The sequence below is a fragment of the Trachypithecus francoisi genome, unplaced genomic scaffold, assembly GCF_009764315.1.
Source record: "Trachypithecus francoisi isolate TF-2019V2 unplaced genomic scaffold, Tfra_2.0 Lachesis_group12, whole genome shotgun sequence".
Classification (NCBI taxonomy): Eukaryota; Metazoa; Chordata; class Mammalia; order Primates; family Cercopithecidae; genus Trachypithecus; species Trachypithecus francoisi.
Genome location: NW_022681457.1, coordinates 69039785 through 69063830, shown reverse-complemented (window position 1 = coordinate 69063830; position 24046 = coordinate 69039785). Strand labels below are relative to the sequence as shown.

Genomic DNA, 24046 nt, shown 5'->3' with positions numbered 1-24046 from the left:
CACATTCATTAGGATGGCTATTACTTAAAAAATGACAACTAACAAGTATGAGGATGTGGATAAACTGGAACCCTTGAACATTGTTGTTTGGAGTGTAAGATGGTGTGGCTGCTGTGGAAAACATTATGACAGGTTCTCAAAAGGTTACTCATCATAATATACATCTCTTTGGCAACTGGGATACATTTTTTCTATCAATGGTTTAAATTCACTGGCAATAAAACTGAAGAGAAAAATGAAAAGGGAGAAAGCAGCAAGGGAGAAAGGGAATTTTAATTCACTTGATCTTTAAGTTCTAATATGTGTTTTAAGGATGTTTCCTTTCGTCATGAACAGAGAACTTGAGTCCTCCACACCAGCTGAAGAAGACTGCATTGTGACTGAAGTCCAATCACATGTACCTGCTCCTGTCCTCACACAGTCTGGAAATAAGGAACTCACAAATCAAGAACTAGACAAGAATCTCAACTTTCTCCAATTTTGATACCCATGGACACTCAGAAAAGAAAAGGGTGGAGTTAAGAGCCCAGCTGTGTGAGAGGCAGATAGGAACCGGCCTCACCTAGCAGAGCCAAGGGGACCAGTGTGGGATCAGGGGGACACAGGGGCTTTCTCTACCTCCTTCCATAGGTCCTGCTTAGGATCAAGGCCAGTGTCCTCCCAGAACCTCTATAGGCAAAGAGAAGGATTACCTTCCATTGCCAATAATTTCCACCAGAGTCCTCACTATTTTTACCATTGTACAAATTAGGAAAATGCACACCTTCTTGGTAGATTCTGCACAGTGGAGAGAAGGCTTCATGAGAGGCATGTAGGCTGGACTTTACAATCCCTCATTCTCACTCCATCGTCCTTATCTGTGCATTTCCCTGGTGACCCCTTCTTCCCCCTGGTGCCTCCCCCACTGTCATTTCTGCTGCATCACAGACACAGGCTTGCAAACAAGTGTGGTTGTGACTGAGTCTGTTTCTGACACCTTACCCCTTCTCACCCTGTGGCAAATTCTTGCTGAGAGGGCTTTGGAATCAGGAATGAAGCCAGAGGGCAGAGCTGACAGGGACCATTCAATGCTGCAACTCCAAGGGATTCACACGGAAGCCTGGACACAATTCAGAAGAACCAACCCAAGGAAGCAAAAATGTCACCACTACCTGTGAGTTAAAAAGGCACAGCCTTCAGTAATCTGAAGTCACATAAAAGAATGTGGAAAAAGGGAGATTTTATGAGATGAAAATATGAGTTTCTATTGTGAATGCTTTACTGAGATTGGGGGTTTGTGGAAGAGACCCTGGGGCTATGGTGTCTGACATGTTTGTGGGATGTCGAGTGTGAATCCTGGACCAGTGTAACCCTCTGTGAGGGTGTGATAGTGTCTGATAAGAGTCAGCTCTACTGAGATGATGTTACTTTAGGTAAAAGGTGGAGAGCCCACCAGGATGGCTGGGACGTGCCTGAGTGTAAGAGGGTGACTGTGTTTTGTCTTCCTGTCTGTGATGTGAGTGTGTGTGTGAGCACACCCAGATAAACATCTTTATATGGACAGTGAGCAGACATGTGTGACTCAGTGAGTGGTGTGGCTCTGTTTGACTGTGGTTGTGTGTGTGCTGGGATGTGACTAGGTGTTGAACTGGGAACATGCACGTGACCTTCTGTCCATGTGAAGTTTCCTCCTCACACATCAGGACCTCTGATGAAGCACCCATGTATCTTCTCATATACGTCAATGTGGATCCTGGATGGCAGAACTGGTGGGGATCTTGGGGACTGGGAGTTACCAATGACTCATTTGTGAGCATTCACGAGAGCAGAATGTATGATCTGTAGATGTCTCTTCCCAGGCAGAGTGGAAAAGAAGAATCCAGACTATGGGAACCCTTCAAAGTAAGAATTACTAATAAAGACAAAAAATAAAAAGTAAAGTAGAGGAAAGGAGAGATTTTTTTTTTTGTTTTTTGTTTTTGAGATGGAGTCTGGCTCTGTCGTCCAGGCTGGAGTGCGGTGGCTGGATCTCAGCTCACTGCAAGCTCCGCCTCCCAGGTTTACGCCATTCTCCTGCCTCCGCCTCCCAAGTAGCTGGGACTACAGGCGCCCGCCTCGTCGCCCGGCTAGTTTTTTTTGTTTTTTGTTTTTTGTTTTGTATTCTTTAGTAGAGACGGGGTTTCACCGTATTAGCCAGGATGGTCTCGATCTCCTGACCTTGTGATCCGCCCGTCTCGGCCTCCCAAAGTGCTGGGATTACACGCTTGAGCCACCGCGCCCGGCCAAAAAGAGTTTTAAATAATCCTCTTTGTACCCGGGAAACTAAATTAGGCAGAGTTCAAGTAATGGATCTAAGATGGCATTGCCAGTAAGAGGCAGAATCAGGACTGGAGTCCAGGCAGCCTGGCTCCTGAATCCTAGCTCCTAACTATGAGACTCTGGTGTCTTTAGGAATATGGAGTTCCGACTGTGATAGGGTGAAAAAGGGAAGTCCTCACAGTTTGCCTGTTGATCCCTAATTTTCTGCATCATGGGAATCTGTCACAAAAGGCGAGGGTGAACCTGGCCCAGTCCCTTTCACCCACTCTCAGTCCCCTAGCAGGTGCCACACAGAAGGCCTGTGTCCTTATCCATTGGTTCTTACGTGAAAATCAGAGGGACACTGATCCTCCCTTTCATGTGAGTACTGTATGGCACAGGAGTGGAAAAGAAAGGAGAATATTTACTCAGGAGGTGGTCTCATGTGAGTGATGTGGAAATGTCTAGTTGGCAGGATGGAGGCACCATACAGGTGCAGGTTCTGGAGACCCTCCAGCACCAGGCATGAGACCTGCAGTGGATGAACTGTCAGTCAGTCACGCAGCCTAAGGGAGGAGAACACTCAGGTGTTAGGGCTGTGACTCTTTATCAAGAGGCATAAAATTTTCAGGGAATGGACAAGGCATAGGCCCAGGTAAGTGACTGTGGCTCACTTTCCAACTTGTGAGGGGCAGAGCATCTCCTCACCTGGGGGATATATGAGGAGCTAAGACAGCCCCACAGGGACCAGGCCTGCAGTATCACCACGGAGACCAGGGAGGCTTTTTTCTGCTTTGAGGAAAGGAAGGAAGGGATTTGTGTGTGTGTTGAGTGTGTGCCCCACAAGGGAGGGGTCTGCCCAACACTGTGTGCTTTGCCCTCAGCAGTGACCCAGAGCTGCAGGTGGAATTCTACACTGGGATGAATGAGAACTCAGACATCACCTTCCATTTCTGAGTGCACTTTGGCCATTGTTTGGTCATTGACAGCCACGTGTGTGGGGCCTGGAAGTGAGGGGAGATGCTGCAATGTGTTCTTTGAGGACGGCAAACCATTTGATCTGAGCATCTTGGTGCTGGACGATGAATACCCGGTGAGCGCCCAGGAGCTCCCGGTATCCAGCCTCCAGGGGTTCTCAGAGCAGGAGGCAGCTCTCCCTGGCCTGGCCCAATAGTTTTTCAGGACCCATTTCTCATAACTACTCTTGCCCCGGGCTTTTTATCACAGAGCACCCTCTGCTTGCACTGCCATCCTCAGTTCTTTTCCAAAATCTGATCGTGATCAGTATCAGCTCATCTGGCATTTCCCCCAAGGTGAAGAATCTCCTCTGTCTTTTCCCACTGTATTCATTTCTACTTATACTGCTATTTAAATTTTCACTTCATTGAATGAATACAATATTCATAAGAATAAAATTGTTTAGTTAATGAAAAATTAAGTCTTTGTCTCACTCCTGGACCCAATCTTATTCCTGAGAGCATTAACCCTGCTCTCCTCTCCTTCCACAGGAAATCATTGCTTATAGAAGCATATAGATCTATAATTTCATTTGTTTTTAAGAAAATCCTAGTATACATTGCTCTACACATTACACCTTTAAAACTGAGTTGATTTGTTGTCAAATAATATATATTGAAGATATCACCTATTAATGGTGCTTCCTCAGTTTTTAAAGAATGCATAATATTGCATTATAAGGATTACCCAAAATTATTGATCTTGACTCTTTTGAAGGGTCTTGAGGTTATTTCCAATATTTTGCTCTCACTAATGGTGCTGTATTAAGACTTCTAGTCAATTCTTTTGTTTTATCCACCTCCCTTACTTATATTGAAAGATAATCACAAAGAAATGAAATAACTGGTTCAAAAATGTGTGCATTTTAAATTTAACAAATTGACACATAGAAGGTTACTTTGTAGCCTCAGTAATGAAGAATATCTACAAATGTTCTGGCCCTTTCTTATGAGTAGCGCAAAAGATTCACATTTTATTCAGATTCCAGTGAGGGATCTCTTTCTATGCTTAGAAACTGTTCAAAATGATAGCCTATGTTTTGCAACACTTGTCCGATTCTACCTCTCCAACACTTGAGTTTTATTCTTGGCCACCATCAGCCCAGATCTAGGCAACTCCAAAGAGAAACGGGGCCATCAGCAGGGAATGGCAGTCATAGTTCATGGAACTGATATATATGCATTCAATGAACATAATCCAGTGTTAATCCTATTTGAATCCCTGTACAAGATGCAGGGATTCAAGCTCATGAAACACAGTCACTAGCTACGGGAATTTTCTAAGCTAGATGGGAAGCTGAGCAAACATAGACAATGTGACACAGAGTGGTACAGACTTGCTGGAGGAACGAGAGGAAACACTAGAAATCATGTGAGCTCTCTCTCAAATAGTTAATCTTAAACAGAAGTGTGAATCTTGGGTTCAGTTATGTAACTAGTAGTTTTCTCAGGGGATGTTGTAGGTACTAGGCAACAGTGGAGAGAAGGCTGAAAGTTTGTTTGGTGGCATACTGTCTTTCTGAGGCATTTTTCCTCTTGTAGGTAATAATAAATGGCCAACACCATTACATCTTTGCCCATCCACTTCCACCATGTTCTGTGAAGACTGTGCAATTGTGGGAAGATGTCTCCCTGATCTCAATGTCTGTCTGCAATTGAGGGAGAAGACTACACACCTCATTGTTGAGGAATCCCTCTTTCCATGTGACCATAGGATCCCCAGAGCCTGCTAACAGCATGATCTCTCCTCACCCTTTTCCCTGCAGTTGGTCATTAAAACATCACCAAACTTCCCAGAATTTGGTTCTTGCTTTAAGAGGGAAAGAGGAAATGGTCATCCCCCAAGAGGCCCTGAGGAACTTTATGGGAGGCATCCAGAAATCAAATAGGATAAACCTTCCTGTGACTCCATGAGTGAATGACCAGGTTCCCGGAATGTCTGAGAAGACATTACGTACAGCATCCTTCAACAGCACGTTGTTGACATCAGAGAATCTGAGACAAAATCTTTACCCTATCTCAGATGACTCACTGCACTGAAATGTTAGGTAGCTGTTTACAGCCACACAGATGTACCTCATGGCTTTGGGGATAAATTTTGTAACTTAAGAACCATCTCGTGGAATTTCCTAATTCTTTCCATTATTTTCAGGATGTTCATCGTGTGTTAACATGGTACCTGGCTCTGTACAGGCTGCCATGCAGGAGCTTTACAAAAAGACAGATTTCTCACATGAAAATTTCAATCCAAGCAATAGTTAGAGAATCACAGGAGTCCAAAGATTTCTCTAAAGGAACCCCAATTGTGGAAGAGAGTGTGGCAATTCCTCACGGATCTAGAACTAGAAATACCATTTGACCCAGCAATCCCATTACTGGGCATATATCCAAAGGATTATAAATCATTCTACGATGAAGACACATGCACATGTGTGTTTATTGAGGCACTATTCACAATAGCAAAGACTTGGAACCAACCCAAAAGTCAATCAATGATAGGCTGGATTAAGAAACTGTGGCACATATACACCATGGAATACTATGCAGCCATAATAAAGGACGAGTTTATGTCCTTTGCAGGGACATGGATGAAGTTGGAGACCATCATTCTCTGCAAACTATCAGAAGATCAGAAAACCAAACACCACATGTTTTCACTCATAAGTGGGAGTTGAACAGCGAGAACACATGGACACAGAGAGGGGAACATCACACACTGGGGCCTGTTTGGGGGTGGGGGCTAGGGGAGGGATAACATTAGGAGAAATACCTAATGTAGGTGACAGGTTGATGGGTGCAGCAAACCACCGCGGCACGTGTATATCTATGTAACAAAACTGCACGTTCTGCACATGTAACCCAGAACTAAAGTACAATCTTTTAAAAAACTAAAAAAAAATAATAATAATTATGAGATTTTTTCCAAAATATGTGGCAGAATCCTTGGATTTCTGTTTTAAAACACGTGGTCATGGTTTTAGATCAGAAAATGTGTAGTTTATTTTTGGGATGGACACAATTCATACACATGGACACAGTAAGCCGACCTTGCTTTGCTGCTGTTTCATTGGGCATTGCAGCACAGCAAATCTCCCAACACATGTTGGCTTAAAGAAATCATTTACTCTGATCTTTCTTGGTTAACTGCACTCATGTGGGTAGTAGATCATGTGGTGAAAGTTATGTTTTCTGAAGTGTCTTTTAGTTTGGGATTCCAGAGGATGCTTCACTCATGTCTGACTCAACACGAGGGCTGGGTGAACACCTACGGGCTGGCTGATTATCTCCTTCCCTACGTCACTTCCCCATTCATGCCTTGAATTCCCTCAAATCATAAGAGTCTCATGGTTCTTGGACTTAAGGAATGACGATTGGCTGCCACCAAAGAAAGCCTTCCAAAAGGCTCAGGAAGAAGGTGCAAGGCATCATAGGACCTGGCTTTGAAAGGTGGACAGTGTCACTTCTATGACATTATATTGATCAAACTGAGCCATACACAAGCCCAAATCAAGGGAGGGGGGTTTCATAAGATGTGGTTATTTTGACATGTAGTCATGAGGGAGCATCCTTGGCAACTATTTCCATTCAGTCCTCACTGGCTTACATGTTTCCCATATACCAAAAGCACTAATCCTGTAAGGAACCACTGAAGGCAATACAATTATAGAAACAGGCTCAGATTGACGTCCACAATGTTATCATCCCATCAGGATCGGGTGTCCATGAAGTGACTACAAATGATCAGATGCACTTTCTTTCAACATAAGCACTAAAGAAATACATTATCTGCCCTATACAAATTAATCATACAAGACTAAAACAGATGTAGGAAAATGCAGTGAACACATTTATTGTAGAGGGGCAAAAGATAATAAGCAGCACCCTGAAAGCAAGATGTGTCACCAACAGCTCTACTGGAGCCACCCATAAAAAAAAATCAGCCAGGGTTCTTACCCTTGTTGCATCTGATCAAACCAGCATCGCCTTGTCTGAAAATATTGTCTTGATATGTGCCGCTTCTGCTTCCATAAGTACGTAAAGGATATAGGTCTCTTTAAGTTGGATTAAGTGATGTTCCTTGAATTAATAAGCAAGACATCCACTCAGTGAAAGAATCATGCTAGCTTTTTGTACATGAATAAAAATTAAAACAAAGAAACCAATACAAACAAACAAACAAAAATAGACATCCGTCACTGGTTCATCATTGCTGAAATCAGCAGATTCCTATTTTCATCTTTTCTGAAAATGTTTCTCTGCAACAATTGGCTCCACCTTCTACTGTCAGCTTCTTAGAACTCCTACCAAGTAGGCACAATGACAGCCCTTTTCCCTCTATAAAAGCTGTTGTCATCTGGTTCATAGCACAAATAGAGAACTGTTTACGAGAAGATAAACAATATATTACCTAAAACCCAAACAATGCAGATTGAAAAGGATCTCAACAAATAGCCTCTTTGTCTGCAGGGCCTATCACAGGTGTCAACTTGATCATCTTCATCCTCTCTTTCCATGTTCATTGCCACAGCTTGTTCAGCTCCAACCTTACTCATGGGTATGCCTCTCTCCTTGCCCTCCTTTAAGCTAATATCCAGATACCTTGAGGTGTCACTACACAGTAAATGACACCTTCATGCCTCTCTTTCTTGTTGCTTTCCTGTATGAACTGAAATTCCCTCCACTTTCACTGGAAAGTCTCAGGTTCTTGTTAGGTACACTTTCCTCCTTATATCATCCCTCTCACAGTTTTGGTCACCTCTCTATTTTGATGATGGTTCATAGGCCCCTCATCAGCATGGAAATCATTTCTTGGGGAATTAGGCAATTCTTGCTCTGAGTAGATAAAAACTATCTTGGAACCCATGAATTTCTGAGCAGAACATGAATTTGATTTCATATCTACATGTCGCTGGATGATGCCCATTGTATTTGAATAACCTACAGTGTCCTACATGCTGCCCCTACTATACAAACACACAGTGACTGCCTTTTCTTGACTGATATTCACCAGTTCAGTTCAGCTCATTTAGGCCATCTGTTACACTCATCTTCATACCAGCTACTACCCTATGCTCATGGTGGCCAGGAGTGATGTCTCAAATAAAAAGAGAAGACATAGAGCCAAGGAACCAATGTTGAACAAATGATTTTTTATTTGCCTCTGGAGACTTACTCAATGTCTCTTTCATGCTTGTCAACTCAAATTCATGGTCTTCTCCCAGCAAATACATCATTGCTCAAAATACAGTAGGTTATTTCTGCACTCTAAAAGCTTACCTACTGAAAGGTCTTTAGGGCTTTTCGGTTTTTGCTGAAAGCCCCCAAAGAATAAATCTACTCTTTGATAATGTTGTCCTTGATGTCCAAGTCTCCCAAAACTGTGTTTCTTCTGTGGTGCTGTCCGTGGTGCTGAGCTCTGGTGCATACGGGCCTGTATTTGCAAGTGAGGGGTCAATAAGACAGAATTAACAGAGAAATTTTTTGTTTTGTTTTGTTTTGTATTTGATAAATCACACCTCAAAAAATGTATGATGAATGGAGCAGGATTGAATTTGGATTTTCAGACCACAATTTCTGCAGTGCCCTCTCTCACCCCTCCTATTCAACATAGTGTTGGAAGTCCTGGCCAGAGCAATCAGGCAAGAGAAAGAAAGAAAGGGCATCCAAACAGAAAGAGAGGTCAAGCAATCCCTATTTGCAGACCTGATTCCATATCTAGAAAATATCATAGTCGCCGCCCAAACAATTCTTAAGCTGGTTTCAGGACACAAAATCAATGTGCAAAAATCACTAGAACTCCTATATGCCAACAACAGTGAAGCACAGGGCCAAATCAGGACTGCAGTTTCATTCACAATTGCCATAAAAAGAATAAAATACCTAGAAATACAGCTAACCAGGAGGTGTAAGATTGTTACCCTGAGAATTACAAAACACTGCTTAAAAAACCAGAGATGACCCAAACAAATGGAAAAACATCCCATGCTCTTAGATAACAAGAGTCATTATCATTAAAACAGCCATACTTCCCAAAGAAATGTACAGATTCAATGCTATTTCTATTGAACTACCTATGAAATCCTTCATAGAATTAGAAAAAACTATTTTAAAATACACATGGAACCAAGAATGAGTTGAATAACCAAGACAATTCTAAGCAAAAAGAACTAAGCTGGAAACATCACATTACCCAACATCAAACTGTACTACGGGGCCACAGTAACTGGACAGTATGGTACTGGTACAAAAACAGACACACAGACCAGTGGGAGAGAAAAGAGAGCCCAGAAATAAGGTCGCACACCTACAACCATCTGACTTTCGACTAAGCTGACCAAACAAGCAATGTAAAAATGATTTCCTATTCAAGAAATGGTTCTGAGTAACTGGCTAGTCATATGCAGATGATTGAAACTGAACTTCTTCCTCACATTATACAGAAAAATCAACTCAATATGGGTTAAAGACTTAAATGTAAATGCAAAACTATAAAAACCCTGGAAAACTACATAGGCAATATCATTCTGAATGTAGAAATGGAAAAAAGTTTTATGACAAAGATGCCAAAAGCAATCACAAGAAAAGCAAAAATTGACAATGGATTTATTTAAGCTAAAGAGCTTCTGCACAGCAACAGAAACTATCAACAGAATCAACAGACAATCTACAGAATGGGAGAAAATATTTGAAAAGTTTGTATCTGAAAAAGGTCTTATATCTAGCATCTATAAGGAACTTTAGTAACTTTGCAAGAGAAGACAAACAACTCCATCAAAAAGTGGGCAAAAGGGCCGGGCACGGTGGCTCATGCCTGTAATCCCAGCACTTTGGGAGGCTGAGGCAGGCCTTTCATGAGGTCAGAAGATAACTTGAGACCAGCCTGCCAAATATGGTGGTCTCAGACAGACCAATGGAACAGAATGGAGACCCCAGAAATAAGGCCATACACCTACAACTATCTGATCTTCAACAAATCTGACCAAACAAGCAATGAATGAAGAAAAGACTCCCTGTTCAAGAAATGATGCTAGGAGACCTGGCTAGCCATATGCGGAATATTGAAACTGAATTCCTTCTTTAAATCATATACAAAAATCAATTCAAGATGGATTAAAGACTTAAATGTAAAATCCAAAACTAGAAACACGCTGGAATGAGAGAACTACAACACACCTACGGAATGTGAGAAAATATTTTCAAACTATGTATCTGAAGAAGATCTAGTATCTGAGAATCTATAAGAAACTTCAACAACTTTACAAGAAAGAAAAAAATAAACCCATAAAAAAGTGGGTAAAGGGCTTAGCACAATGGCTCATGCCTGTAATTCCAGCACGTTGGGCAGCCAAGGCTGTTGGATGGCTTGAGCCCAGGAATTTGAGGACAGGCTGGGTAACATGGCAAAAACCTGACTATACTAAAATTAGAAAACATTAGCCTGGCATGGTGACATGAGACTGTAGTCCCAGCTACTCAGGAGGCTGCGCTGGGAGGATCACCTAAACCCAGGAGCCAGAGGGTGCAGTGAGCTGAGACAGTGCCACACCACTCCAGCCTGTGTGTCAGAGGGAGACCTGTTTTAAAACAACAACAAAAAAGATGAGCATAGGACAGGAACAGACACTTTTCAAAAGTAGACATACAGGTGGCCAAAAAGCATATAATAAAAGCTTAACATCACTGAACATTAGAGAAAAACAAATCAAAACCAAAATGAGATACCATCTCACACCAGTCAGAATGGCTCTTATTAAAAAGTCAAAAAAGGACAGATACTGACAAGGTTATGAAGAAAAGGGAGCACTTACACATTGTTGGTAGAAGTGTAAATTAGCTCACCCATTGTGGAAAGCAGCGTGGTGATTCCTCAGCTAATAACAGAACTACCATTCAACCCAGCAATCCCATCACTGGGTGTATACCCAGAAGAATAGAAATCATTCTGCCATAAAGACATACACACAGGAATGTTCACTGCAAAACTATGCACAATAGCAAAGACATGGAATGAACCCAAATGCTCATCAAGGACAGATTAAATACAGAAAATGTGGTACATGTACGCAATGGAATACTATGCAGTCCTACAAAAGAGTGAGATTATATCTTTTGCATTAACATGGATGGAGCTGGAAGTCATTATTCTCAGCAAACTAATGCAGGAACAGAAAACCAAATATGGTATGTTCTCACTTATAAGAGTGAACTAAATGAGACTCATGGACACCAAGAGAGGAACAACACACACTGGGACCTACCTGAGGGTGGAGGGTGAAAGTTATAACAGGAGCAAAAAAATAACTATTGAGTACTATGCTTAGTACCCAGATGAAGAAATCATATTTACCACAAAACCCATGGCACAACTTTATCTGCATATGTACCACTGAACCTAAAATAAAAGGAAAAATAAATCAAAAAAAAAACAAATCTCAATTCTGTTCCAAGATGGCTGAATATGAACAGCTCTGGTCTGTGGCGCCCAGTGTGATCAATGCAGAAGACGGTGACTTCTGCATTTACAACTGAGGTGCCTGGTTCATTTCATTGGGACTGGTTGGACAGTGGGTGCAGCCCAAGGAAGGTGAACTGAAGCAGGGCGGGGCATCGCCTCACCTGGGAAGCACAAGGGGTCAGGGGATTTCCCTTTCCTAGCAAAGGGAAGCCATGACAGACTGTACCTGGAAAATCGGGAGGCTGCCAACCAAATATTGTGCTTTTCCAATGGTCTTAGCAAACGGTACACCAGGAGATTATATCCTGCGCCTGGCTCCACGGGTCCCATGCCCACAGAGCCTTGCTCACTGCTAGCGCAGCAGTCTGAGATCGACTTCGGAGGCAGCAGCCTGGCAGGGGGAGGGGTGTCCACCATTCCTGACGCTTGAATAGGTAAACAAAGTGGCTGGGAAGCTCAAACTGGGCAGAGCCCACCACAGTTCTGCAAGGCCTGCTGCCTCTATAAACCCCACCTCTGGGGGCAGGGCATAGCTGAACACAAGGCAGCAGAAATTTCTACAGACTTAAACATCCCGGTCTGACAGGTCTGAAGAGAGCAGTGGTTCTCCCAGCATGGTGTTTGAGCTCTGAGAACCAACAGCCTACTTCCCCAAGTAGGTCCCTGACCTAACTGGGAGACAGCTCCCAATAGGGGCCAACAGATACCTCATACAGGTGGGTATCGCTCTGGGATAAAGCTCCTGGAGGAAGGATCAGGCAGCAATATTTGCTGTTCTGCAATATTTGCTGTTCTGCAGCCTCCGCTGGTGATACCCAGGCAAACAGCATCTGGAGTGGACCTCCAGCAAACTTAAACAGACCTGCAGCTGAGGGACCTGAGTGTTAGAAGGAAAACTAACAAACAGAAAGGAATAGCATCAACATCAACAAGAAGGACATTCACACCAAAACCCCATCTGTAGGTCACCAGCATCAAAAATGCTGTAAAACCACAAAGATAGGGAAAAACCAGAGAAGAAAAGCTGAAAACTTGAAAAACCAGAATGCCTCTTCTCCTCCAAAGAATCATGGCTCCTCACCAGCACCAGAACAAAGCTGGACACAGAATGACTTTGATGAGCTGACAGAAGTAGGCTTCAGAAGGTTGGTAATAACAAACTTCTCCGAGCTAAAGGAGGATATTTGAACCCATTGCAAGGAAGCTAAAAATCTTGAAAAAAAGATTAGATGAATGGCTAACTAGAATAAACAGTGTAGAGAAGACCTTAAATGACCTGATAGAGCTGAAAACCATGGCATGAGAACTATGTGATGCATGCACAAGCTTCAGTAGCCGATTTGATCAAGTGGAAGAAAGGGTACCAGTGATCGAAGATCAAATTAATGAAATAAAGTGAAAAGTGAAGTTTAGAGAAAAAAGAGTAAAAACAAACAAATAAAGCCTTCAAGAAATACGGGACAATGTGAAAAGAACAAATCTACATTGGATTGGTGTACCAGAAAGTGGTGGGGAGAATGGAACCAAGTTGGAAAACACTCTTCAGGATATTATCCAGGAGAACTTGCCAACCTAGCAAGGCAGGCCAACATTCAAATTCAGGAAATACAGAGAATACCACAAAGATACTCCTCGAGAACAGCAACCCAAGACACATAATTCTCAGATTAGCCAAGGTTGAAATGAAGGAAAAAATGTTCAGGGCAGCTAGAGAGAAAGGTCAGGTTACCCACAAAGAGAAATCCATCAGACTAACAGCAGGTCTCCTGGCAGAAACCCTATAAGCCAGAAGAGACTGGGGGCCAATATTCAACATTCTTAAAGAAAAGAATTTTCAACCCAGAATTTCATATCCAGCCAAACTAAGCTTCATAACTGAAGGAGAAATAAAATTCTTTACAGAGAAGCAAATGCTGAGAGATTTTGTCACCACCAGGCCTGCCTTACAAGAGCTCCTGAAGGAAGCACTAAACATGGAAAGGAACAACTGGTACCAGCCACTACAAAAACATGCCAAATTGTAAAGACCATTGATGCTAGCAAGAAACTGCATCAACTAACGGGTAAAATAATCAGCTAACATCATAATGACAGGATCAAATTCATACATAACAATATTAACCTTAAATGTAAATGGGCTAAATGCCCCAATTAAAAGACACAGACTAGCAAATTGGATAAAGAGTCAAGACCCATCAGTCTGCTGTATTCAGGAGATCATCTCATGTGCAGAGACACACATAGGCTCAAAATAAAGGGATGGAGGAAGATCTACGAAGCAAATGGAAAGCAAAAAAAAGCAGGAGTGGCAATCCTAGTCTCTGATAAAACAGACTTTAAACCAACAAAGATCAAAAGAGACAAAGAAGGCCATTACATAATGGTAAAGGGATCAATTCAACAAGAGCCAACTATCCTAAATATATATGCACCCAATACAGGAGCATCCAGATTCATAAAGCAAGTCCTTAGAGACCTGCAAAGACACTTACTCCCATACAATAATAATGGGAGACTTTAACACCCCACTGTCGATGTTAGACAGCTCACCGAGACAGAAGGTTAACAAGGATATCCAGGACTTGAACTCAGCTCTGGACCAAGCAGACTTAATAGACATCTACAGAACTCTCCACCCCAAATCAACAGAATATACATTCTTCTCAGCACCACATCGCCCTTATTCCAAAACTGACCACATAGTTGGAAGTAAAGCACTCCTAGCAAATGTAAGAGAACAGAAATCACAATAAACTGTCTCTCAGACCACAGTGCAATCAAACTAGAACTCAGGATTAAGAAACTCACTCAAAACAGCTCAACTACATGGAAACTGATCAACCTCTTCCTGAATGACTACTGGGTACATAACGAAATGAAGGCAGAAATAAAGATGATCTTTGAAACCAATGAGAACAAAGACACAATATACCAGAATCTCTGGGACACATTTAAAGCAGCGTGTAGAGGGAAATTTGTAGCACTAAATGCCCACAAGAGAAAACAGGAAAGATCTAATATCGACACCCTAACATCACAATTAAAAGAACTAGAGACCCAAGAGCAAACACATTCAAAAGCTAGCAGAAGACAAGAAATAACTAAGATCAGGGCAGAACTGAAAGAGATAGAGGCACACAAAAAAAAAACCATCAAAAAATCAGTGAATCCAGGAGCTGGTTTTTTGAAAAGATCAACAAAATTGATAGACCACTAGCCAGACTAATAAAGAAGAAAAGAGAGAAGAATCACATAGATGCAATAAAAATGATAAAGAGGATATCACCACTGATCCCACAGAAATACAAACTACTATCAGAGAATACTGTAAACACCTCTATGCAAATAAACTAGAAAATCTAGAAGAAATGGATATATTCCTGAACACATACACCGTCCCAAGACTAAACCAGGAAGAATTTGAATCTCTGAATAGACCAATAACATACTTGGAAATTGAGGCAATAATTAATGGCTTACCAACCAAAAAAAAAGTCCAGGATCAGACGGATTCACAGCTGAAGTCTACCAGAGGTACAAGGAGGAACTGGTACCATTCCTTCTGAAACTATTCCAATCAATAGAAAAAGAGGGAATCCTCCCTAGCTCGTTTTATGAGGCCAGCATCATCCTGATACCAAAGCCTAGCAGAGACACAACAACAACAACAAAGGAGAATTTTAGAGCAATATCCCTGATGAACATCAATGCAAAAATCCTCAATAAAATACTGGTAAACTGAATCTGGCAGCACACCAAAAATCTTGTCCACCACGATCAAGTCGGCTTCACACAGGGGATGCAAGGCTGGTCCAACATATGCAAATCAATAAACATAATCCATCACATAAATAGAACCAGTGACAAAAACCACATGATTATCTCAATAGATGCAGAAAAGGCCTTCGACAGAATTCAACAGCCCTTCATGCTAAAAACTCTCAATAAACTAGGTATGGATGGAACGTATCTCAAAATAATAAGAGCTATTTATAACAAACCCACAGCCAATATCATACTGAATGGGCAAAAACTGAAAGCATTCCCTTTGAAAACTGACACAAGACAGGGATGCCCTCTCTCACCACTCCCATTCAACACAGTGTTGGAAGTTCTGGACAGGGCAATCAGGCAGGAGAAAGAAAAAAAATGGTATTCAATTAGGAAAAGAGGAAGTCAAATTGTCCCTGTTTGAAGATGACATGATTGTATATTTAGAAAACCCCATTGTCGCAGCCCAAAATCTCCTTAAGTTGATAAGCAACTTCAGCAAAGTCTCAGGATACAAAATCAATGTGCAAAAAATCACAAGCATTCCCAAACACCAATAACAGACAGAGAGCCAAATCATGAGTGAACTCCCATTCACAATTGCTACAAAGAGAATAAAATACCTAGGAATCCAACTTACAAGGGATGTGAAGAACCTCTTCAAGGAGAACGACCAACCACTGCTCAATGAAATAAAAGAGAATACAAACAAATGGAAGAACATACCATGCTCATGGATAGGAAGAATCAATATCATGAAAATGGCCATACTGCCCAAGGTAATTTATAGATTCAATGCCATCCCCATCAAGCTACCAATGACTTTTTTCACAGAATTGGAAAAAACTGCTTTAAAGTTCATATGGAACCAAAAAAGAGCCCACATTGCCAAGACAATCCTAAGTAAAAAGAACAAAGCTCGAGGCATCATGCTACGTGACTTCAAAGTACACTACAAGGTTACAGTAACCAAAACAGCATGGTACTGGTACCAAAACAGAGATAGACCAGTGGAACAGAACAGAGCCCTCAGAAATAACACCACACATCTACAACCATCTGATCTTTGACAAACCTGGCAAAAACAAGAAATGGGGAAAGGATTCCCTATTTAATCAATGGTGCTGGGAAAACTGGCTAGCCATATGTAGAAAGCTGAAACTGGATCCCTTCTTTACACCTTATACAAAACTTAATTCAAGATGGATTAAAGATTTAAATGTTAAACCATGAAAACCCTGGGGAAAAAAACCTAGGCAATACCATTTAGGATATAGACATGGGCAAGGACTTCATGACTAAAACACCAAAAGCAATGGCAACAAAAGCCAAGATAGACAAACAGGATCTAATTAAACTGAAGAGCTTCTGCACAGCAAAAGAAACTACCATCAGAGTGGGCAACCTGGCAGGTAAGTGGCCCTTACCTGGCAAAGCCAAGTGGCTTAGTGTGGGACAGAATAGGCAACCTACAGAATGGGAGAAAATTTTTGCAATCTACGCATCTGACGAAGGGCTAATATCCAGAATCTACAAAGAACTTCAACAAATTTACAAGAAAAAAACAAACAACCCCATCAAAAAGTGGGCAAAGCATATGAACAGACACTTTTCAAAAGAAGACATTTATGTAGCCAACAGACACATGAAAAAATGCTTATCATCACTCACCATCAGAGAAATGCAAATCAAAACCACAATGAGATACCATCTGACACCAGTTAGAATGGCGATCATTAAAAAGTCAGGAAACAACAGATGCTGGAGAGGATGTGGAGAAATAGAAACGCTTTTACACTGTTGGTGGGACTGTAAACTAGTTCAACCATTGTGGAAGACAGTGTGACGATTCCTCAAGGATCTAGAACTAGAAATACCATTTGACCCAGTAATCCCATTACTGGGTATATACCCAAAGGATTATAAATCATGCTGCTATAAAGACACATGCATACATATGTTTATTGCACCACTATTCACAATAGCAAAGACTTGGAACCAAACCAAATGTCCATCAATGATAGACTGAATTAAGAAAATGTGGCACATATACACCATGAAATTCTAGGCAGCCATAAAAAGGATGAGTTCATGTCCTTTGCAGGGACATGGATCAAGCTGGAAACTGTTATTCTGAGCAAACTATCACAAGGACAGAAAACCAAACACCGCATGTTCTCACTCATAGGTGGGAATTGTACAATGAGAACACTTGGACACAGGCCGGGGTACATCACACATGGGGGCCTGTCTGGGATGCGGGGGATGGAGAGGGATAGCATTAGGAGAAATACTTAATGTAAATGACGAGTTAATGGGTGCAGCAAACCAACATGGGACATGTATACCTATGTAACAAACCTGCACACTGTGCACATGTACTCTAGAAATTAAAGTATAATAATAATAGTAATAAATCTCACCTTTCTGCCAGAATATGCAGAAGAAACAGTGTCTCTGAAACTTTGATTTGCATGGACATCAACAGAGGGTGTAGCTAGAGCCCAAGTGTGTGACAGTCAGATGAAAGTGGCCCTTACCTGGCAAAGCCAAGTGGCTTAGTGTGGGGCAGGTTCATTCAAGAACTTTCTCTACTTCTCTCCCCAGATCCTCCTCAGGATCAAGGTCAGTGCTGTCCCATAACGTTTAAAGGCAGAGAGAAGAATTACCTTATAGGGTTAACATATTTTCCCAAAATCTCCAACTTTTTTTTCTTGTTTAGCCATTGTACAAAATTGGGAAAATGTACAGCTTCTGGGTAGATTCTGCATAGTGGAGGAAAGGATTGACAGGTACAAAGGCTGGGCTTTACAATCACTACCCCTCACTCCATCATCCTCATCTATGCATTTCCCTGGTAACCCAATCCACAGCCTGATACCTTCCCCACTGTCATTTCTGCTGCATTACAGACACAGACTTGCAAATAGCTATGATTGTGACTGAGTTTCTTCGTGACACCTGACCCTTTCTCATGCTGCAAGGAAAGCCTGCTGGGAGGAGCATGGAATCTGGAATGAAGCCAGAGGGCAAGGCTTAAAGGGGTCATTTAAGTGCTGCAACTCAGAGATTCACTCAGAAGACTGGACACAATTCTGAAGGTCGCCCAGAAGGAAAGAACAATGTCATTTCTAACTGTGAGTTGAAAAGGCACGGCCTTCAATGATCTCAAGTCACACAAACCAAGAAAGAAATGGGGTATTTTATGAGATGAAAATATGAGCATTCCTACTGTGAATGCTTTACTGAGAGTTCTGGGTGTATGGAAGAGAAACACTGAGGCTAGGTATCTGAGATGCTTGTACCATATGCGGTGTGGATCCTGGACCAATGTAACCCTGTGTGAGCATGAGGTGGTATCTGATTAGAGTGAACTCTGCTGAGATGATATAACTTTAGGTGGGAGGTGGATGGCCCACCAGGTCAAGCAGGTGTGCGTATCAGTGTAAGGGGTGATTGTGCTTTGTCTTCCTCTTTGTGATATGAGTGTGTGCTTGTGCACAGCCAGACCAGTGCATGAGCATCTTTATGCATACAGTGAACAGGTGTGTGTGACTCAGTGAGTGGCATGGCTCTGTGTGACTGTGGATGTGTGTGCTGGGATGTGACTGGGTATTGAAGGGAAAACATACATGTGGCCTTCTGTGCATGTGAAGGCTTCTCCCCACACAGCAGCATCTCTGATGAAGGAACTGTGTGTCTTTTCATGTGTGGCAATGTGAATCCCAGATGGCTTAACTGGTGGGGATCTTGGAGATAGTGAGTTACCAAGGACTTTTTTCAGATCACTTGTGAGAGTGGAACATACGATCAGTAGATGTCTCTTCCCAGTAAGAGTGGGGAAGAGGAGTGGAGACTATGGGGGTGATGATTCCTCAGGTGGGGTCTGCACAGAGTGACCACTGGCTCTTGCCTCCCAGGCTCAGCTTCCCTGTCCCCAGCCTACCCTGTATTTTTCATTGTGAGACAGGAGGTTTGCTAGAGAAGGACATTAGAGGCCATGGTTTCAGAGACTGAATCACGTAAAATAGCCACTGTAAGCTCTGTCTCGACTGAGTCTAAACTTGTTCCTCCACCCATGAAGGAACAAGTTTAGTCTCAGTTCAGACAGAGCTTACAGTGGATATTAATCAACAAAGCAGCTGGGTTCACTGGCTCATGGCCAGCATCCCACCAATTTGAGAGATGAGAGGATAACTTGAGGCCAGAAGTTTGAGACTGGTCTGGGTATCATAGTGAGACCCTTTCTTTAAAAACTTTAAATATCAGACTGTCAGAGTGGCAGGCACCTTCCGCCCCAGCTACACAAGAGGGGGCAGATGTGTGAGGATCACTGCAGCCCAGGAGTTCCACGTCTCATTGAGCTATTATCGCACCACTGCATGTCAGCCTGGGCAACAGAGCAAGACCCTATCTCAAAAATACAGAAAAATCATCAACCACTTGTAGTCGTGGTAGAAATCAATCGTTCCCTCCAGTTATGTCTCTGACCCACAGGCTTCTTTTGTGCAAGTACTGGGGCTATGCTCTCAGTAATGTGTGCCCCTTCTGGGAAGGATGTCCATTGCCCTTGATGATCGTGATGCATGTGCCTCCCACACACAGGGATTTCCTGTTCTTTCATCATTTCTCTCTCTTTCAACAAGTGTTGTTTCTCACTGGAGTGAATTTCTAAATTATTACATCCTCAAGTCTTGTTTTCATTTTCAGAGTTGAAAATGAAGGCAGGTCAGTGTCTCAGGAGGACTCCCCGGTTCTGTTAGGTCACCACTAACAGGCCCTACCCATGCCAGGGATTAGGGTAAAAGGTTTACATATATTAACTGCTCTATTATGGAGAACTTCTTACAAAGTAGGAATTTGTGACAACCCTCTTTGTTTTAGGGAAGCTGAGGAAGTAACCGATCTAAGATTGCACGGCTAGTAAAAGGCAGAATGAGGACCGGAATCCAGGCATCTTGGCTCCTGAACCCTTGCTCTTACCTATGGGTCCACCATATCTTCAGGAACATGGGGTCCTGATGTGGTAGGGTGAAAAGGGAGAGTCCACAGAGTCTTCCCTGTGATCTCTAACCTCCTGCACTATGGGAATATGTTACAGGAGGGGAGACTGCGCCTGACCCCTGCACCTCTCACTTACTCTCAATACTCTGGCAGGTGCCATACAAACTGCCTGTGTCTTTGTCTGTTGGTTCCTGCGTGATAATCAAAGGGACACCAGTCGACTCTTCTGTGTGAGTACTCCATGGTCCAATGGAGAGGGTGGAGGAGAAAGGAGTATATTTGCTAACAGTTCGACCTTATGTGTGGATGATGTGGAAATGTCCAGTTGGCAGGATGGAGGCCCCATGCAGATGCAGGTCCTGGAGACCCTCCAGCATCAGGCATGAAACCTGCAGCAACTACATGTGGGCCAGTCATGGGGTCTAGGGGAGGAGGACACTCAGTGGGTTGGGGCTGTGGCTCTTTATCAAGGGGCATAGAATTTTCAGGGAATGAACAAGTCATAGGCCCAGGTCAGTGACTGTGACTCAGTTTCCATCTGGGGATGAGGAGCACAGAATCTCCCTGCTGGGGGCACAAGGAGCTGAAGCATCCCCACAGGGATCAGGCCTGCAGTATCATCAGGGAGACTTTTTCGTTGAGTAAAGGGGGGAAGAGATTTGTGTGTGTGTCAAGTGTGTGTCTGCACAATGAAGGAACCTGTCCAACACACTGTGTGCTTTGCCCTCAGCAATGAACCACAGCTGCAGGTGGACTTCTACACTGAGATGAATGAGGAGTCAGAAATTGCCTTCCATTTGCGAGTGCACTTAGGCCGTCGTGTGGTCATGAACAGTCGTGAGTTTGGGATATGGATGTTGGAGGAGAATTTACACTATGTGCCCTTTGAGGATGGCAAACCATTTGACCTGCGCATCTATGTGTGTCGCAATGAGTATGAGGTGAGCACCCCTGGAGCTCCTAGCACCCAGGCTCTTTGGGATCCCAGAGCAAGAGGCAGCTCTCATTGACCTGGCCTCACCTGTCCCTCGGGGCCCATCTCCCATAACTACTCCTGCCCCAGTTTTCATCACAAAGCACCCTCTGCTTGCACTGCCGTCCTCAGCTCTTTCCCAAATCTGACCAAGGTCAAGGTCAGCTCACCTTCCATTTCCCCAATAGTGGAGAATCTCCTCTGTCTTGTCACATAGTGCTCATTTCTACGTATGCCAGTATTTAAATTTTCATGTAGCCGAATGAATACAATATACTTAAGAAAAAAGTTTTTTCTATCAATCATACTTAAGAAACAAGTTTTTTCTATCAATCAAAAAAATTACGTCTTCGTCTCACTTTTGGGCCCCAATTCTACTCATACGAATGACATTACCAGAGCTCTGCTCTCCTTCAGAGAGAATCCCTTTTTTTTTTTTTTTTTTTTTTTTTTTGAGACAGAGACTCACTTTGTCATCCAGGTTGGAGGGCAGTGACGTGATCTCAGCTCACTGCAACTTCCACCTCCCGGATTCAAGTGAGTCTCTTGCCTTAGCCTCCCAAGTACCTGGGATTACAGGTGCATGCCCCGACATCTGGCCAATTTTTTTTATTTTTGGCAGAGACAGGGTTTCACCATGTTGGCCAGGGTGGTTTTGAACTCCCAGTCTCAAGTTATCAGCCCAACTCAGCCTCCCAATATAGTGGGATTACAGGCATATGCCACCGTGCCAACCCCTTCAGAGGAAATCTTTGCCTATGGAAGCATACAGATATGTCTATGATTTCATTTGTGTTTAAGCAAATCCTGGTATAAGCTGCTCTACACATTACACTTTAGGAACTAAGTTGGTTTTTCACCAAAGAATGTATCATGAAGACATTCTCAATCCATGGTGCTGCTTCAGTTGTTCAGTTGGGCATTGAAGTTGTTTCCAGTATTTTGCTCTCACAAATGATGCTGTATCAGGCTTGCAAATAAATCCTTTTGTCATTACCAACCTCCCAATACTTATATTGGGACATAATTACAAAAAAATGAAAAAAATTGGTTGAAAAATACGTGCATTTTAAATTTGAAAAACTAATACTAATAAGGTGACTTTCTCTATAGCCTCAATATAAGGAATATATCCATACTTTCTTGCTTTCTCTAATGAGTAGGCCAAAAGATTCCCATCTCATTCAGATTCAAGTGAGGGATCTTTTCCTATGCTTAGAAGTTGTTGCCAGGCACAGTGGCTCAAGCCTGTAATCCCAGCACTTTGGGAGGCCGAGACGGGCGGATCACGAGGTCAGGAGATCGAGACCATCCTGGCTAACATGGTGAAACCCCGTCTCTACTAAAAAATACAAAAAAACTAGCCGGGCAAGGTGGCGGGCGCCTGTAGTCCCAGCTACTCAGGAGGCTGAGGCAGGAGAATGGCGTGAACCCGGGAGGCAGAGCTTGCAGTGAGCTGAGATCCGGCCACTGCACTCCAGCCTGGGCGACAGAGCAAGACTCCGTCTCAAAAAAAAAGAAGTTGTTGAAGATAATATCTTAGGTTATACAAGACCTGTTTTCCTTTAACTCTCTAAGAACACTGAGCTTCATTCTTTGCCACTAACACCTCAGATGTAGGCTACTCCAAAGAGGAACTGTGCCATCAGTAATGAAAGGCGGTCACAGTTCGTGGAACTGAAAAGTATGCATTTCAATGAATATGGTCTAGCACTAACCCTGTGGCAGGTCCTGTGTGAGATGCAGGGTCTCAAGTTCCTGAGACACAGTCCCTGGTAATGGGGTCATCCAGTTTAGAAGGGAGGCTGAGTAACAGGGACTGTGTGACACAGAGTGTAGGACATCACTAGAGGAATGAGAGGAAACATTAGAAATAAAGTGAGCAACTGTCTCAAATAGACACAAAACATCATCTGTAAACAGAAGTGTATCTACAACATTCACTTGTATAACTTGGAGTTTTCTTGGAGAATGTTATTGGTACTAGGGCAGAGTAGAGAGGAGGCTGAAAACTTGTCTTTCTGATGCATTTTTCCTCTTAAAGGTAAAGGTAAATGGTGAATACATTTATGCCTTTGTCCATCGAATCCCACCATCATATGTGAAGATGATTCAAGTGTGCAGAGATGTCTCCCTGGACTCAGTGCTTGTCAGCAACGGATGGAGATGATTACACTCCTCATTGTTGAGGAAACCCGCTTTCTACCTGACCATAGGATTCCTAGAGCCTGCTCACAGAATTATCCCTCCTCAACCCTTTCTCCTACACTTGGTCATTAAAACAGCACGAAACCACATATGACTTGGTTCTTGCTTTAAGAGGGGGAAAGAGGATGTGATCATCCCCAAGAGGGGCCAGGGCATTCTATGGGAGGCATCAGGAAATCATAGGGGATAAACCTTCCTGTGACAAAGGGAGAGAGTGACGAGGTCCCTGGAATGTCTGATAAGACATTGGGAACAGCATCTTTCTATAGTACGTAGTTGACGTCAGACAGTCTGAACCAAAATACTTACCCAATCTCAGATGACTCACAGCACTTAAATGTT

The 24046-nt window shown here is 42.8% G+C and overlaps 1 protein-coding gene across 1 annotated transcript; it reads left to right on the top strand.

Moving 5' to 3' along the window:
* Positions 1-2594: 2594 nt before the first annotated feature.
* Positions 2595-23790, top strand: LOC117092526 (galectin-16). Its single transcript, XM_033226204.1, has 3 exons — positions 2595-2658; positions 21254-21464; positions 23541-23790. Exons 2-3 carry the CDS (start codon positions 21291-21293, stop codon positions 23664-23666), a joined length of 300 nt encoding a protein of 99 aa, XP_033082095.1. The 5' UTR covers positions 2595-2658; positions 21254-21290; the 3' UTR covers positions 23667-23790.
* Positions 23791-24046: the final 256 nt, after the last annotated feature.